This window comes from Leucoraja erinacea, chromosome 5 (assembly GCF_028641065.1).
Source record: "Leucoraja erinacea ecotype New England chromosome 5, Leri_hhj_1, whole genome shotgun sequence".
Lineage (NCBI taxonomy): Eukaryota > Metazoa > Chordata > Chondrichthyes > Rajiformes > Rajidae > Leucoraja > Leucoraja erinaceus.
In genome coordinates this window covers 93,609,777-93,625,373 of record NC_073381.1, presented here as the reverse complement: position 1 = coordinate 93,625,373, position 15,597 = coordinate 93,609,777, and the positions used below count along the sequence as shown (strand labels likewise).

The window sequence follows — 15,597 nt, the reverse complement described above, 5'->3', positions numbered from 1 at the left end:
TGGGTGGAAGAGCATGTTTCCATGCTGTAGAGCGCTATGGCTATGAATCTATAACTAACATGAGAGACATGCCCACTTGGCATTGCCTTTGCCAATTTATTTGTGGCAGTTACCTGCCGGAGATAGCACTGGTAGAAGTGACCAGTGCACAGTTCATGTTTTACATCCCTGAGCTGCTGTGTACCTTCATCAGCAGCAGAAATATACACCTGTCCAACCCAAAGGACCAGCACTCGACCACTACTTTCAAGTCAGGGACTCAAGGACAGCACCAGCCAAAGCCCAAAAGAAATGCCAATTAGGTGAAATGTTAACACTGAACTGTTGATGGTCCACTGCAAGCTAAGCAATCTCACAACCACAGATCAGATCAAGGCACTGCCATCTTGTCACATCTAGTTGTGAAAGGTGGAGGACAAGTTAACAGCTAATGGGAGGAGACTTGCAAGAAAATTCCCTCTCTCTCTCTCCTGTACTCTGACTTATCATTATCTATTACTCGTCCAACAACAATGGTACCATCAGTGATTTAAAGATGGCTTTGGAACTATGCCTGGCTACACAATCATGGGTAGAGAGAGAGTGACAAGAGCAGGGTACTGAGCAAACAGCCTTGAAATGCTCCTGTGCTGATGGTTATCGAAGAGGAAGTGTTGTTGCCAATCGCTACTGATCTTGGTCTGCCGTTGAGGAAGCCAAGGATCTAGATGAGCAAAGACCCACTTGTCTAAGTTTGATTATAAGCTTGGAAGGGATAATGGTGTTCAATGCTGAGCAATGGTCTGGCAACGTTCTTATTTTCCAGGTGGTCCAGCGCAGAGTGGATGATCAGCCAAGAGTACGGTTGTATCTCCCCACCATCACAGAAGTCAATCTCCAGCCAACCACATTCACTCCACGTGATATTAAAAAATAACTGAGAGCACAGGATACAACAATGGCAGGGACTAGAGAGCATCCCAGCTGTGTACTGAAGACCTGCTCTTAAGAACTAAACTGTTCCAATACAATTACAACAATGATACTTTCAATCAGCAAACAAATGGAAGGTGTCATGAACAGTGCTATCTGGTCACTGATGCCCAGTTTGAATTTCAGCTGAACACTCGGCACTGACCTTATCCCACCTTGGTCCAAACTCAGAGCAAAGAACAGAATTCTCATGGCGAGGTGAGTGTGACTGCTGTTGACATTAAGGGGGTTCTTGGAGATCAGTTATCCCAACTCCAAGAGGTTAATGGGCCCTAACACCTTCAGCTACTGTTACATATGCTACATATTCATTGTAGCAGTCCCAACCTCCTGCACTACTTTGTATCAGGCACACTCACCACACACACACACACTGTGATTAGGTATGTAAGCACTTTTAGTATCACTACGCCACACAGACAAAGCAGCTGAATAAAGGAGTACAGTAAGGCAACTGAAACAACCTGAATTGTGTCGTTTATTATCAGGATATCAAACACGAAGACACAACATGGTGGCAGCGGTGACTTTCGAGTAAAAAAAACCGCGCTATTGTGAATCGCTATTGGGAATTAGGAACAGCGGCTGCAGAGAAATTGATTTTTTTTGTGCACCCACCTAACAACACAAGATGGCGGCCTCCACAGTGGCTGTTGCTGCAGCAATGAACCTCCACCCTACGATGAACTGGGACGCCGATGATGTGGGGGAGGCGTTCAAGAAATTCAAACAAAAGAGCCAGCTGGCATTCAAAAGCTTCCTGAAAGGAACTGCAGATGAAGAGAAGGTCAGTTATATTTTACTATGGCTCGGGGAAAAGGGTCTAGACATTTTTAACAGTTGGAGCTTAACAGAGCCCGACTGCAATAATCCGGGAATAGTCCTTGAAAGGTTTGCGAACCATATGGAGCCCAAATCAAACCACAGAATCCATCGGTATGAGTTCCAAGGGCTAAGACAAGACCCACAAGAAACAACCGACACTTTCCTGTCGAGACTAAGGAACGTGGCCAAGAAATGCAGATTTGGTGATGAAGAGGACAGAATTGTCGACCAGCTAATATGGGGGTGCGCCCACCAAGAGGTCCAAAAGTCCCTAATAGGGAAAGACACCCTCAACCTAAAAGACGCCGTAGATGCTGCCAGAGCTTTCGAAGCCACAAGGAAACAAATGTCCTCCCTCTCCCTTCAAGTTGGCCCATCTCAGAGCAGCACCAGAGTGAATATAGACGCTCTCTCAAAATGTGACCCTGGCTCCACCTTAAAGGCTCCAAAGCAGAAATTTTCTAGGCATGCAAACAAACAAGCAAGCCAAAGAAGCTGCTGGAACTGCGGTACAGAGCATGCATTTGATGATCGCAGGGAGTGCCCAGCATACGGGACTACCTGCAACTCCTGTGGGAGGCCTAACCACTGGAAGAAAATGTGTAGGTCAACAAAATCATACAGCACCAAGCCAAAGCAGCAATGGTCAAAGAACGATAGAAATACGAGAAGGAAACAAATACACGCACACGTCCAACAGGAAGAGGAGATAACCTCAGATACCTCTGAGGAAGAATTCCTTTCCGTTGGGACCATTGACGTCCACGAAATGGGAAACAGCAAACCACATAGCAACAGAGATGAAGCATATACTATAATACAACTACAGAAAAAAGTGGGAAAGAAAAGAACAACGATTAATCTAAGGCTCAAAATTGATACTGGAGCCCAGAGCAATATCTTACCAGTCAATCTTTACGGAAAGATATTCCCTGAACACATGACAAAAGATGGCAGCGTCAGGAAAGGAATCCTTGGAAGTAGCGATGTAGTCCTAGCTGCATACGGAGGTTCCATAATCCCACAGCTAGGCAAAACAATAATAGCAGGAACATACAAAGGGAAAGAAGTGAAATGCCCCTTCTACATCACTAAATCGAAAGGACCTGCTATTCTCGGCCTGAACACGTGCCAAAGACTGAAGATTGTGTCAATCAACCATGAAATCAAGACAAACTCCTGCAGAATTGACAGAAACATACCCATCAAAAACCGGCCGCCCATCAGGAACAAAGAAGAATTGATTGACATGTACCCAGAGTGTTTTGACGATACCGTTGGTTGTTTTGAGGAATACGAATACCATATCACAGTAGACCCCAGTGTGAAACCAGTGATCCACCCACCCCGCCGTGTTCCCCTTGAACTGAAAGAGAGGCTAAGGGAACAACTAAACGAAATGGGAAAAAAAAGGGCATCATCACAGAAATAATTAAACCAACTGATTGGGTAAATTCAATTGTTGTCAAAGAAAAGCCAAACGGAAAACTAAGGATATGCCTTGATCCCAGGGATCTGAACAATGCATTGAAGCGCGACCATTATCCAACTCCAACCCTTGAAGAGATCACACCAGCACTGGCCGGTTCCAAGGTGTTCAGCAAGCTGGATGCTAGCAATGGATATTGGAACATCAAAATAGACCGAGAGTCATCAATGCTCACCACTTTCAACACGCCATTTGGCAGATTCAGATTCAACAGGCTCCCATTCAGGCTGAAGGTGAGTCAAGATGTCTTCCAGCGGAAAATAGATGAAACATACAAAGGCTGTAAAGGGGCAATCGGGATAGCAGATGATATCCAAGTATACGGCAGAGATGAAAACACGCATGATTACAACCTCCATGAGGCTATGGAAAAAACTCGAAGAGCCGGCATAAAGCTCAATGCAGACAAATGCATAATCAAAGAAAGGGAGTGCAAATTCTTTGGACTGATTTACTCTGCAGAAGGAGTGAAACCGGACCCTACAAAAGTGGATGCTATCAACCACATGGAGGAACCCAAAGACAAGAAACAGCTAAGAAGTTTCCTAGGGCTCATACAATACATGGGAGTCTTCATACCTAAGCTTGCTAATCACACAGCAAATCTCCGTGAATTGATGAAAGACGACGCTGAATTTGATTGGTGTGCTTCACATAGCCAAGATTTTGGGGAAATAAAACAACTCATCAGCAAAGAAACAATCCTGCAGTACTATGACAGACAGAAACCTGTAACACTCCAAGTTGATGCCTCCATGAGAGGAGTTGGAGCAGTACTGATACAAAATGGCCGACCTATTGCGTATGCATCCAAAGCACTCACTCCTACAGAATCAAGGTACGCAAACATAGAGAGAGAACTCTTAGCAGTAGTCTATGGCTGCGAGAAATTTCACACTTACCTATATGGAAGGTATTTCGACATTGAAACAGACCACCGCCCTCTAGAACAAATCGGAAAAAAAAACCTCACCAAAGCACCAGCCAGACTACAGAGACTATTACTGAGGCTACAGCACTACGACTACAACATCAGATACAAGCCAGGAAAAGACACAACAGCTACTTTACCTAGAACTTTCCTCCCATCGTCAGGAGAGAGTGGAAATCTTCACTGTTGATCGCACAATGTTCGATTTCATTTGCATAATGTTTTCTATGAGCCACAAGTGGCATGATGAGCAAAATGCCACTTTTATTGCCATGTCATTGTATGATGCTTATGAACTACCAAATCAGATAAAGACTTGGCTTACCACAGTGAGGACCACCTGCCCTGGATGAGTCAGGACCCACTTTTTGAAATCTGTTGTCACCCATTTGGTTATTCCGATTTGGAGCTGCCTGAAACAAACAAAATGATCAGTACTTAAGATTCACAGAAAGGATTCTTCCTGATTATTGTCACTCTATGGTCTAACAGTAGGGTCTGTAGCAACCCTGGAGATATCAGCGTGTGACCTGCCATAAACCACAGGATGAACGTAATTGGAAAAAATATATATTAAGGCTACATGCCAAATGCTGAAAGATAAAATGAATGCAGATGGGTGACCACTGGTTTGCATGGACATGTTGGGTCAAGTGGCCTATTTCCATGCTGTACAATTCAGTGACTCCAGCACTCAGGATGAATGTATTTATTATGGACTGAGCAATGATCTAGAACCTCTTGTTTGAAAGGGCAGCGGAAGCAGATTCTATAAATAACATACAAAACAAACCTATAACTGCTTCATGAAAAAAATACCAGGGATATAAAAAAAAAACAAGAGCTGACACAACAATAAAGTGGTTTGTGATTCAATGTCAGTTCAGGCTGCCAGTTACACTGGCAACTACTTTCAACAACTAAATCTTCTCCAGCAATCCATACTCCAGAGTGTATGACCATATTACCTCATATAGCAGTATGAAATCCGTGCAATAACTATTAACATGCAATACCACACTCATTGGGTCTCTCCACAACAAAATAAACGTATTTCTCCTTCCTTGCAGACGTAGAAGGGCAGGATGAGTTGGCAACATGCTTCACTTGAATTTTGAGATGTGAATTGTCATTGAATACTCATCCATTACCAGGCAGTTCCTTTCAGCACTCACCTGATGCCCAGCTAGTTTATAGGCCATCACACATTTTGTGTGTACTATCCCCAAAGCAGTCAAAATTGTACGGATCTGACTCTACTCCAACCAGTTGCCAGAGTGCAGGTTGGGCGAGGAGCGATATCTTATTTGGCCATGCCATAACTCGTAATTCCTGAACATAGTGCAATTTAATTGATAACTGAATTCACTCTCTTTTAAGAGCTGTTGGCTCCTATACAGTATATCTGGTACTGAACGCACATAATAGGATTTTAGCCAACAAATTGCAAAGCCCTGCACCCAAGGCTTTGCTATCAATGGGCAGCTTGGTAATTGTGCACTGCCTGCACTGATAACTCACACCTGCTATCCGTACCCTGCACCGACTGTTGTCTATACTGCTTACTTCCTCACAGCCTCGAACATCGCAGTTTCCACGTTTCCCAGCCAGCTTTCGATAGGACCCCGTATCCGAACATTCCTGCAAAAATGGTTAGCAAGAATCAGAATTGCCAGGACCAGGCCTGCCATAGACACATTTGTTGGAGGCATGGCACTTTCAGACATTTGCACAGGGAATTTTTACACTGAAAGAAAGTGTTAAAGATATTTGCCAGTACAGAATAAAGATGAAAATTCTACACTATGAAACCACAGGAGAGAAAACTGCATGTGAACAAACCTAATTTGTTTAGGTAGAAAAAGGAGCTATTTACTAATTATGTCTGGGTTCTCAAATATTATTTTACTTACAAATTTCAAATTGCCTTTAGATCTTAAAGATCTTTCATCACTTTAATTTCACGTTTCATGTATTTTGTGTTTTTATGACTGTTGGCAAATCAGTTACCCACCTGGGATAAATAAAGTTATATCATTTCGTATCGCATCGTAATGTATCGTAATAATAATAATAATAATAATTTTATTTATAGAGCACTTTAAAAACAATCATAGTTGCAACAAAGTGCTGTACATCACTAATCATTGACAAAAAAGTTAATACACACCAATAATAACAATCAAAAGAAATAGTAGGAAAAGACATGTAAAATAAAGAAACATTAAAAACAATAAAAACAGAAGCAAAGTCTCAGGCATGGTCAAAAGCCAGGGAAGAAATAAGAGTAATAAAAATGTCACAGAATCTTCACTACAGGAGGACACTAGTGGATAAGTAACCTGCAAAATGACTCTTCAATTACTATCAAATCAGGTGATCAACTCTGGTTCAGTGGAAGTGTGCAGATATTGGGCTGGGAACAGCATCAGGTACACCTAAAACTTACTGAAACTGGAAAAGGAAGGTTGGCAGCAAAAACAGCATGCAACATGCAGAGCTGAACAGTCTTATGACCAGCAGATCAGATTTATTCATAGAAACAGAAACATAGAAAATAGGTGCAGGAGTAGGTCATTCGGCCCTTCGAGCCTACACCGCCATTCAATATGATCATGGCTGATCAATCCAGTCATGAATGGTGGTGGACACATGAACAGATACCAGGAGGAAGAATTCCAAGAATATTAACGATTTGAAGGGAAAAACCTGCAGGTGCTGCAAATTTGAAATAACAAAGAATGTAGGGCTCTACGACAAGTAGTCAACGGGAGGGGTCAACCCTGTGAGACTTGAAATTTGTTACTTCCCTTTAACAGTATGAATGTAGGAGGCATGATTTGCAAGCTTGGAGATAACACAAGCCTTGACAGTGCTGTTGATAGCGAGGAAGGTTGTTGTAGCTACAGGATGATATTGATCAACTGGTAAGATGGGCAGAGCAATGGCAGATGGAATTTAATCTTGATTAGTGTCAGCTGATGCCCTTTGGGAGGACCAAAATAGGTGGCAAATACACAATAAATGAATGGACCTTGGGGGCTATTGCAGAACAGAAGACCTTAACGTACAACAGCAAAAACACCTAAAAGATGGCAGCACTAACCAGAAGACCATAAAACAATAAGAGCTGAATTAGGCCATTTGTCCCATTCGATCCTGGCTAATGGCTTTTCCCTCTCAACCCCATTCTCCTGCCTTTTCTCCATAACATTTGACACCCTTACTGATCAAGAACCTATATTTCCTATCCTCTGTTTTAAAAATACCCAATTTTCTAAATACGCCCTCACCAATGTCTTATATGGCTGTAATATAACCTCCCAACTTATATACTCAGTACTCTGATGAAGGCCAATGTGCCAAATGCCTGCTTGACCACTCTACCTGACACACCACTGTCAAGGAACTATGTACCTGTACTCCTATATCCCTCTGCTCTGCAACACTTCACAGGGCCCTTACATTCACTGTGAAGGTCCTACCCCATTTGACTTCCCAAAATGCAACACCTCTCGCTTATCTTAATCGAACTCCATTAACCATTCCTTGGCCCACTTGCCCAACTGATTAATATCCTGCTGTGATTTTTGATAACCACCTTCACTATATACAATACCACTCACTTTAGTGTCGTCTGCAAACTTACTAATTATGCATTGTATGTTCTCATCCAAATCGTTGATATAAACCACAAACAGCAATGGGCTCAACACCAATCCCTGAGGCACACTACTAGTCATAGGTCTCCAGACCAAAAGACAACCTTCCACCATCACCCTCTGCTTCCTTCCATGGAGCATATTTCCTATCGAGTCAGTCAGCTCTCCCTGGATCACATGCGATCTAACCTTCCCGAGCAGCCGAGCGTGCAAATGCTTTGCTGAAATACATATAGACAATGTTTATGGCTCTGACCTCATCAACATTTTTGATTACATCTTCAAAAAACTTAGATTCATGAGACATGACCTCCCATGTACAAATCCATACCAACTAACCTAAACAACCCCTATCTATATATATTATCCCTCAGAATATTCTCAAATAATTTGCCTACCACTGATATTAGATTCACTGGTCTAAAGTTCCCATGCTATCCCTTGCAGCACTTCTTAACTAGAGTGCAACATTAGCCACCCTCCAGTTATCCGGCATCCCACACTTGTCTAAGGATAGAAACATTGAAAATAGGTGCAGGAGTAGGCCATTCGGCCCTTCGAGCCTGCACCGCAATTCGATATGACTATGGCTGATCATCCAACTCAATATCCCATCCCTGCCTTCTCTCCATACCTCCTGATCCCTTTAGCCACAAGGGCCACATCTAACTCCCTCTTAAGTATAGCCAATGAAATGGCCTCAACTACCTTCTGTGGCAGAGAATTCCACAGATTCACCACTCTCTGTGTAAAAAATGATTTTCTCATCTTGGTCCTTAAACTGTGACCCCTAGTTCTGGACTTCCGCAACATCGGGAATAATCTTCCTGCATCTAGCCTGTCCAACCCCTTAAGAATTTTGTAAGTTTCTATAAGATTCCTATCTCTCAGCCAGGGCTCCTGCAATTTATTCTCTAGCCTCCCACAATGTCCTCAGATATATCTGATCTGTCTCAGGAGATTTGTCTACCTTCATACACCTTAGGATTCTCAGCACTTCCTCGACCATTATACTGACTGCACCTCAAGTAATTTCCATTAACTGACCTAAGTTCCACAATCTTCATGTCTTTCTCCACAGTAAAAACAGGAGAAATACTCATTTGGGACTTGGCCCATCTCCTGCAGCTCCACACAGAGGTGACCGCTTTGGTTTCTGAAGCCAGCACCTTCTCAAGGGATAAAAATTGGAAATGCCGGATACCAAAAATGAATCATTAAAGAAATCATGGTGGTGAGGAGAGATGAAGAATCAGAAATAAAACACATGATAACTCTAAAGGACATCATGGGCTGAGGTAAGTAGGAAGCCACAATGTTCAATACAAATGTTTGAGAATCAGGGGAATAAATATTGGAGATTTAATTGTCAAAATAAATTGTCAGAAGAAAGAAAATAGCTTCTTCCAATGGCAACATTTTACAGAACCTCCACACACCTCAAATTTCATCATCTAATGAAGCCCTCCTGAAGTATGGTCATCATTGTAATGTGTGGCAATTGACAACTATTTTTCATCAAACACCCATAATATGCAGATAGATAAAATTCCCATGGTGAACAGATGGACTGGCAGTGCCTCTCTCAGCACCCAAGCATGGGCTAAACTAAAATGGTGCGTTTCTTTTACACCTCCCCTCTCCCCTCTCATTAATATCAGCATCAGAGAGCCAGTGTAGATGCGATGGGCTGAATGGCCTCTGCATTTTCTGAAGCTTCTCTGACTATTTACTTATTAACCAGGCAAACCCAAAACCATAGTACAAAAAGCAACGAGCACAACCAAAGAGATTCTAACTGAATTAATTAACCCGCACTGTACCTTGGCATGGGCAGACTTTCATTTTCTGCAGACTTGATCATTAACACAACAGCAGGTCTGGTAGACATACTGATTTCCAAACTCCTGATGTTTTCAAAGCATTTGGCCAAGTAAGGCTAATGAAAGAAGAAAGAAGTCAGCATCAGAATCTGTTCATTTAAAGGTTGTTAATTAGGTTCTCTCAACAGCAATAACGCTTTCTAATAGGACATCATAGGCTCTTGGCACAGAAGGTGTCCATCGAGTAGTGAAGCCCTTGTACTGTGCTACCCAATTAATTTCACAACCTAGTCTTCCCCCTTTGGCTCCCAATCTTCTTTAGGTTTAGGTTTAATATGGTCACGTGTACAGAGGTACAGTGAAAAGCTTTGTTTTGCATGCATTGCAAACAGGTCAGATAATCTCTCCAACTAAAACCCCTGTCCCACAGGTGATTTTTTTGGCGACTACAGGAGACTAGGTTGTTGTCAAATGGTCGCGGGGTGACACCTGTATGGTTGTGAGTAGTCTCCTCAAGTTGCCTAAAGAGTCATAACGTTTTTCTGGTTGCCACTGGATTTTGGAATGTTCAAAACATTTCAGCGACTGTATGCTTGACGTAGCTTGTCTTCTCCTGTTGTAGGTGCTGCCGTAGGTTGTCGCCAGGTGACGTTGGTTGTCGCCGGGTGCTGACTTCGGTGAATTCCATTGGTGACTACCTACATCAACCGGCGACAGTTACCGGCAACTGAATTGGCTTCAGTTGTCTTCAGTTGTCGCCGACAGAGTCGTTGTTTGTCGTAGCTCGTCGCGGGTGGACGAAGGTTGGCTTCGGTTGTCGTAGGTTGTAGCCTGCGTGGTCGTAGGTGGACATCCTAATGGGTCGCCGGTTGTCGGTAGCTTGCCGCAGTTTGATGTCGACTAGGTTGTAGTAGCAATGTCGTAGACATTGTCATAAGGGGGTTCCAGTCGCCAGCAGTCACGGAAAAAAATCGCCTGTGGGACAGGCCCAATATTGAAAGTTTCTTCTGAATCCACTTCCACTGCCCTGTCAGGATAAACTTTCTAGATACAGTATCAAAAACAAAATGTGTTAAAATATTTTTGTGTTGCTTTGTGTTGTGTTGCTATTTTAAATAATGTCAAAGAATATAGACCTCAAATGATCTCCAACACAGCTAATTAAAATAAATTTAACATACAGAACTGCCACTAGCAAAATATTCTTCAACTTCAACGTAGCGTTAGGATCTTAGTTGCACCATTTGACTCCCAGTAAGAATAGGCCAGCTTAAGGGCCTGTACCACTTGGGTGACCTTCGACCTTCCTTCCACTATGATGAAGACTGCCTACGACTACCTTTGACTACCCTCGATTACCTACGACTAACTTGCCAACCTACTACGACCTGCTACGACTAAACCTACGAGTAAAAAAAGTATCGATCTTTTCCATGGCGACCTCTTTTTACTCGCGGGCATTTTTCAACATGTTGAAAAATACGCCACGACCTAGCTGAGGCCTCGAGTACGTGGAGACCACTCTCGAGCATGAAGGAGTTACGAAGACCTCCTATGACCTCATGTCGACCATGCTGCGAGTATGAGGGCAAACTCGCCAGAACTCGCAGATTAGGTCGCCCAAATGGGCACAAACCCCTTGTCTGAGTGTGTGCTGGAGGCAAGTACTCTCCCCACATTTATGAAGTACAGGTAACCCCAGCATTGCAGGGTAAGGGGGTGGGGGAAAGAACGGGAATGGTTGCATTCCTAGAAAATGGTCTGTATTTTCCTTAACATGAATCCGCGTCATCTGCCCTGTGTCAAGAAACGGAAGTTGAAAAATATATACATTTTGTATTGTTTTATTTACCTTTTCTTTAAAATACAAAATTCTGCAAGAGCAAAGTTTTCTGAACTTTTTAAGGGCGAATTTCCATAAGCCAAATGGGGGTCACCTGTAAGTATATGAGCACTTGAATCCCAATACACAGAAGGCTGGTAGATTAGGATTAGTATGGATGGGTCAACATTGACATGGTGGACTAATTGTGGATTTGTGGAACTGATTGAGGACTTTGGAAAGGGTAGGATGGGGACCCACAATCCCGTTTATATCAATGGTGGAAAGGGTCAAGAAATTCCGGAAGTGGCGGCGCTGGTGAACGGCTGCGGCTCGCCTGCAGTCCGTTTGTTTTTACTTTTTTGGGTTGTTTTTTTGGTCTTGTCTAGATACGTTTTTGGTTTTTTAGGTTGTGTTTATGTGGGGGGGGGGGGGGGGGGGGGGGGGGTTGAAACAGGCCTTGCTGTCTCTCCCTTCGGGGGAATGCGACTTTCTTGTCGTATCCCCCTTCTCTGCCTCCGTCTGCGCTGAGGCCTAATGGCGGAGCTGGCGACCTCGAGGCTTCGGAGGCCGAGCCTGTCACGACTCGCCCTGGGCTGGCTCCCGTGAAGGCGGCCCGGCTCAGGGCTGGAACGGCGCTCCCGTGAGGGGCTGAGATGCTCCCGTGAGGACGGCCCAGCTCGAGGGTAACGGCGCTCCCGTGAGGGCGGCCTGGCTCGAGGGTAACAGCGCTCCCGTGAGGGCGGCCTGGCTCCAGGGTAACGGCGCTCTCGGGAGGGCGGCCCAGCTCGAGGGTAACGGCGCTCCTGTGAGGGCGGCCTGGCACGGGGCTGAGATGCTCCCGTGAGGGCGGCCTGGCGCGGGGCTGGACTGGAGGTCGGCAGCTACGACCACCCCCGGGCCGCGGAGTTTGAACCGGCCCGTTCGCGGACACGATGAGCCGCAGGACTGACTTACCATCGCCCGGTGCGGTATTGCCTCAGCGCAGAGGGAGAAGAGGAGGGAAGAGACAGCAGCCCTAAGATTTTTGCCTCCATCACAGTGAGGAGGTGTTTGGTGGACTCACTGTGGTGGATGTTAATTTGTGTTCACTGTCTGTTCTGTTGTTTATTATTGTATGTATGGCTGCAGGTAACGACATTTACCTTTAGAATTAGAATTAGATCCTTTATTTGTCATTCAGACCTTACGGTCTGAATGACAAATAAAGGATCTAATTCTAATTCTAACTTCAAATTCCTGGGAGTGCATATTTCCAAAGATCTTTCCTGGTCCCAGTACACTGATGCAATTATAAAGAAAGCACATCAGTGCCTCTACTTCCTGAGAAGATTACGGAGAGTCGGTATGTCAAAGAGGACTCTCCCGAACTTCTACAGGTGCACAGTAGAGAGCATGCTGACCGGTTGCATCGTGGCTTGGTTCAGCAACTTGAGCATCCACGAGCGGAAAAGAATGCAGAAAGTTCTGACCACTGCCCATCATCGGCTTTGACCTCCCCACCATCGAAGGGATCTATCACAGTCACTGCCTTAAAAAGGCTGCCAATATCATCAAGGACCCACACCATCCTTGCCACACATTCATCTCTCCGCTGCCATCAGGTAGAAAGTACAGGAGCCTGAAATCTGGTACATCTAGGTTCATGACCAGCTTCTTCCCCATAGCCATCAGGCTATTAAACTCGCCATCAAACAAACTCTGAACTATAACAGCCTATTGCACTTTCTCTGTTTATTTATGTGTGTATAATATGGTCTATGCTATATAGACACACTGAACTGTTCTGCATTTATGGTTACAATACTCTGTTGTGCTGCAGCAAGAAAGAATTTCATTGTCCTATCTGGGACACATGACAATAAACTCTCTTGACTTGACTTGACTAAAGCACCTGCATCTGTGCTCTAGAAGTCCTTCTAGTTGTGCTAAGTATGCACTCATCCGTTTCTTCTAAGAACATTAGCTGGTAAAACAGGGATATGTGTAGGTGAGGTGAACATGCAGCAGCAGAATGGCCATTCCCATCCTGAATCATTTAGGGTAAAAATGAGGCTGTGATTAGTTTCTCCTCCACCAGGAACATTGTTCAGATGTACAAAACATTGGTTACACCACAATAAGAGTATTGTATATAGTTCTAGTCACCACACTACAGGATGGATGTGGTAGCTAGAGAGAGAGAGTGCAGAACAGATCTACCAGGCATATTGCATCTGAAGGAGGGCTGTAATTATGAGGTGAAATTGAATAGGCTGGGTTTAGCCTCACTGGAACGTATGAAACTGAGGGGTGAACTTATAGAGGTTTATAGAGACATAGGGAGCACTGATAGCAACTCTGGAACTAGCCTTATAATTCTGGTTTGTTACTTCATACCTTTATGGCATCAAGATTTCTGCTCCGAGACAGGATATCCAGCAGGTCATTGTTGCTGAGGAAGTAGAAACGTGGGAAAGCAATCCGCTTGGCTTCCAAGTAATCCTGTAAGGCAACATGACCAAATAGCTTTAGTTTGTGTCCCTATTCATTCACATAATCAGTATAAACAATATTCTGGACTTAGTAATCTCTATAAACAATATTCTGGACTTAGTATACACTAATATTACTGAAGCCTACAAAGCCCTCCCCTCCCCCACCTTGGACAGTCTGACCACCTCTCTCTGTTCCTGCTCCCTAAATACACACCTCTGATCAGACGTGTGAAACCTACCGTGAGGACAATGAAGGTTTGGACTGAGGGGGCTGTCTCTGTTTTACAGGAACAGTTTCAGCAAACAGACTGGAGTCTGTTTGCCACCCAGGCCACCTTTAACTTGCAAGTGGACATTAACTCATACACCTCAACCGTTTTGGACTACATCAAATTCTGCACTGACAACGTCACTACCCACAAAGAGATAAAGACCTTCCCTAACCAGAAGCCGTGGATGAGCAGGGAGGTCAGACTCCTGCTGAAGGCTTGCGATGCCGCTTTCAGATCTGGCAACGCTGAGGGACACCGCTCATCCAGGGCCAATCTGAAAAAGGGAATTAGGAACGCTAAACTCAATCACAAACGGCGGATTGAGGAGCATTTCCAAAACAACTCCGACCCCAGGAGCATGTGGCAAGGAATCAAATCCATTGCCGATTACCATAAAGTTACCCCCCCCCCCCCCCCCCCCCAGATAACGCCTCCCTTCCTGATGAGCTAAACCATTTCTATGCTCGCTTTGACCGGGGCAACAAAAAACTCCAGCCATCAAAGTTGCTCCACCCCCGAATGAACAACCTCTCAGTCTCTCCACCTCTGCTGTACAAGATGCACTGAGCAAGGTGAATGAGCACAAAGCTGCCGGCCCCGATGGCATCCCCGGGCGGGTGCTCAGGGCATGTGCTGGACAACTATCCCTGGTCTTCACTGACATTTTCAATCTCTCACTGGCCCAGGGTGTTGTCCCCACTTGCCTCAAGACATCAACCATTGTGCCAGTGCCCAAACAAGCAGCCACAGGGAGTCTCAACGACTTCCGCCCAGTGGCACTCACCCCTGTCGTTGCAAAGTGCTTTGAGCGGCTGATCTTGGCTCACCTCAAAGCCTGCCTCCCCCCCACACTGGACCCCCACCAGTTTGCCTACCGGACCAACAGATCTACAGAGGACGCCATATCGGCGGCCCTACACTCTGCCCTGACCCACCTGGACAGCAATAACACCTACATCAGGATGCTGTTCATTGATTTCAGCTCTGCCTTTAACACTGTCATCCCCGCTAGCTTGATCACCAAACTCAGCGGACTTGGCATCTCCACCTCCCTCTTCAATTGGACACTGGATTTCCTCACCAACAGACCACAGTCTGTTAGGGTCAACAACCTCACCTCCTCCACTGTAACACTGAACACCGGCGTGCCATAGGGCTGTGTGCTCAGCCCTCTCCTCTACTCCATCTTCACCCATGACTGCATCCCTAAGTATGGGTCCAACGCCATCATTAAATTTGCCGACAACACCACGGTGGTAGGGCTGATCAGTGACAACGACGAGTCGGCCTACAGGGAGGAGGACCAGCACCTGACACCTGGTGT

General features: G+C 44.8%; 1 protein-coding gene across 1 annotated transcript in view; it reads right to left on the bottom strand.

The window, feature by feature from the left end:
* Positions 1 to 15,597, bottom strand: part of LOC129697686 (dynein axonemal heavy chain 6-like) — a 415,092-nt gene that overhangs the window by 247,267 nt on the left and 152,228 nt on the right. The window contains exons 24-27 of the mRNA XM_055636395.1: positions 13,904 to 14,008; positions 9,703 to 9,818; positions 5,784 to 5,858; positions 4,543 to 4,630 (exon numbers count right to left, since the gene is read on the bottom strand). Coding sequence (XP_055492370.1) covers positions 4,543 to 4,630; positions 5,784 to 5,858; positions 9,703 to 9,818; positions 13,904 to 14,008 — 384 coding nt within the window. The remainder of the gene's footprint in view (positions 1 to 4,542; positions 4,631 to 5,783; positions 5,859 to 9,702; positions 9,819 to 13,903; positions 14,009 to 15,597) is intronic.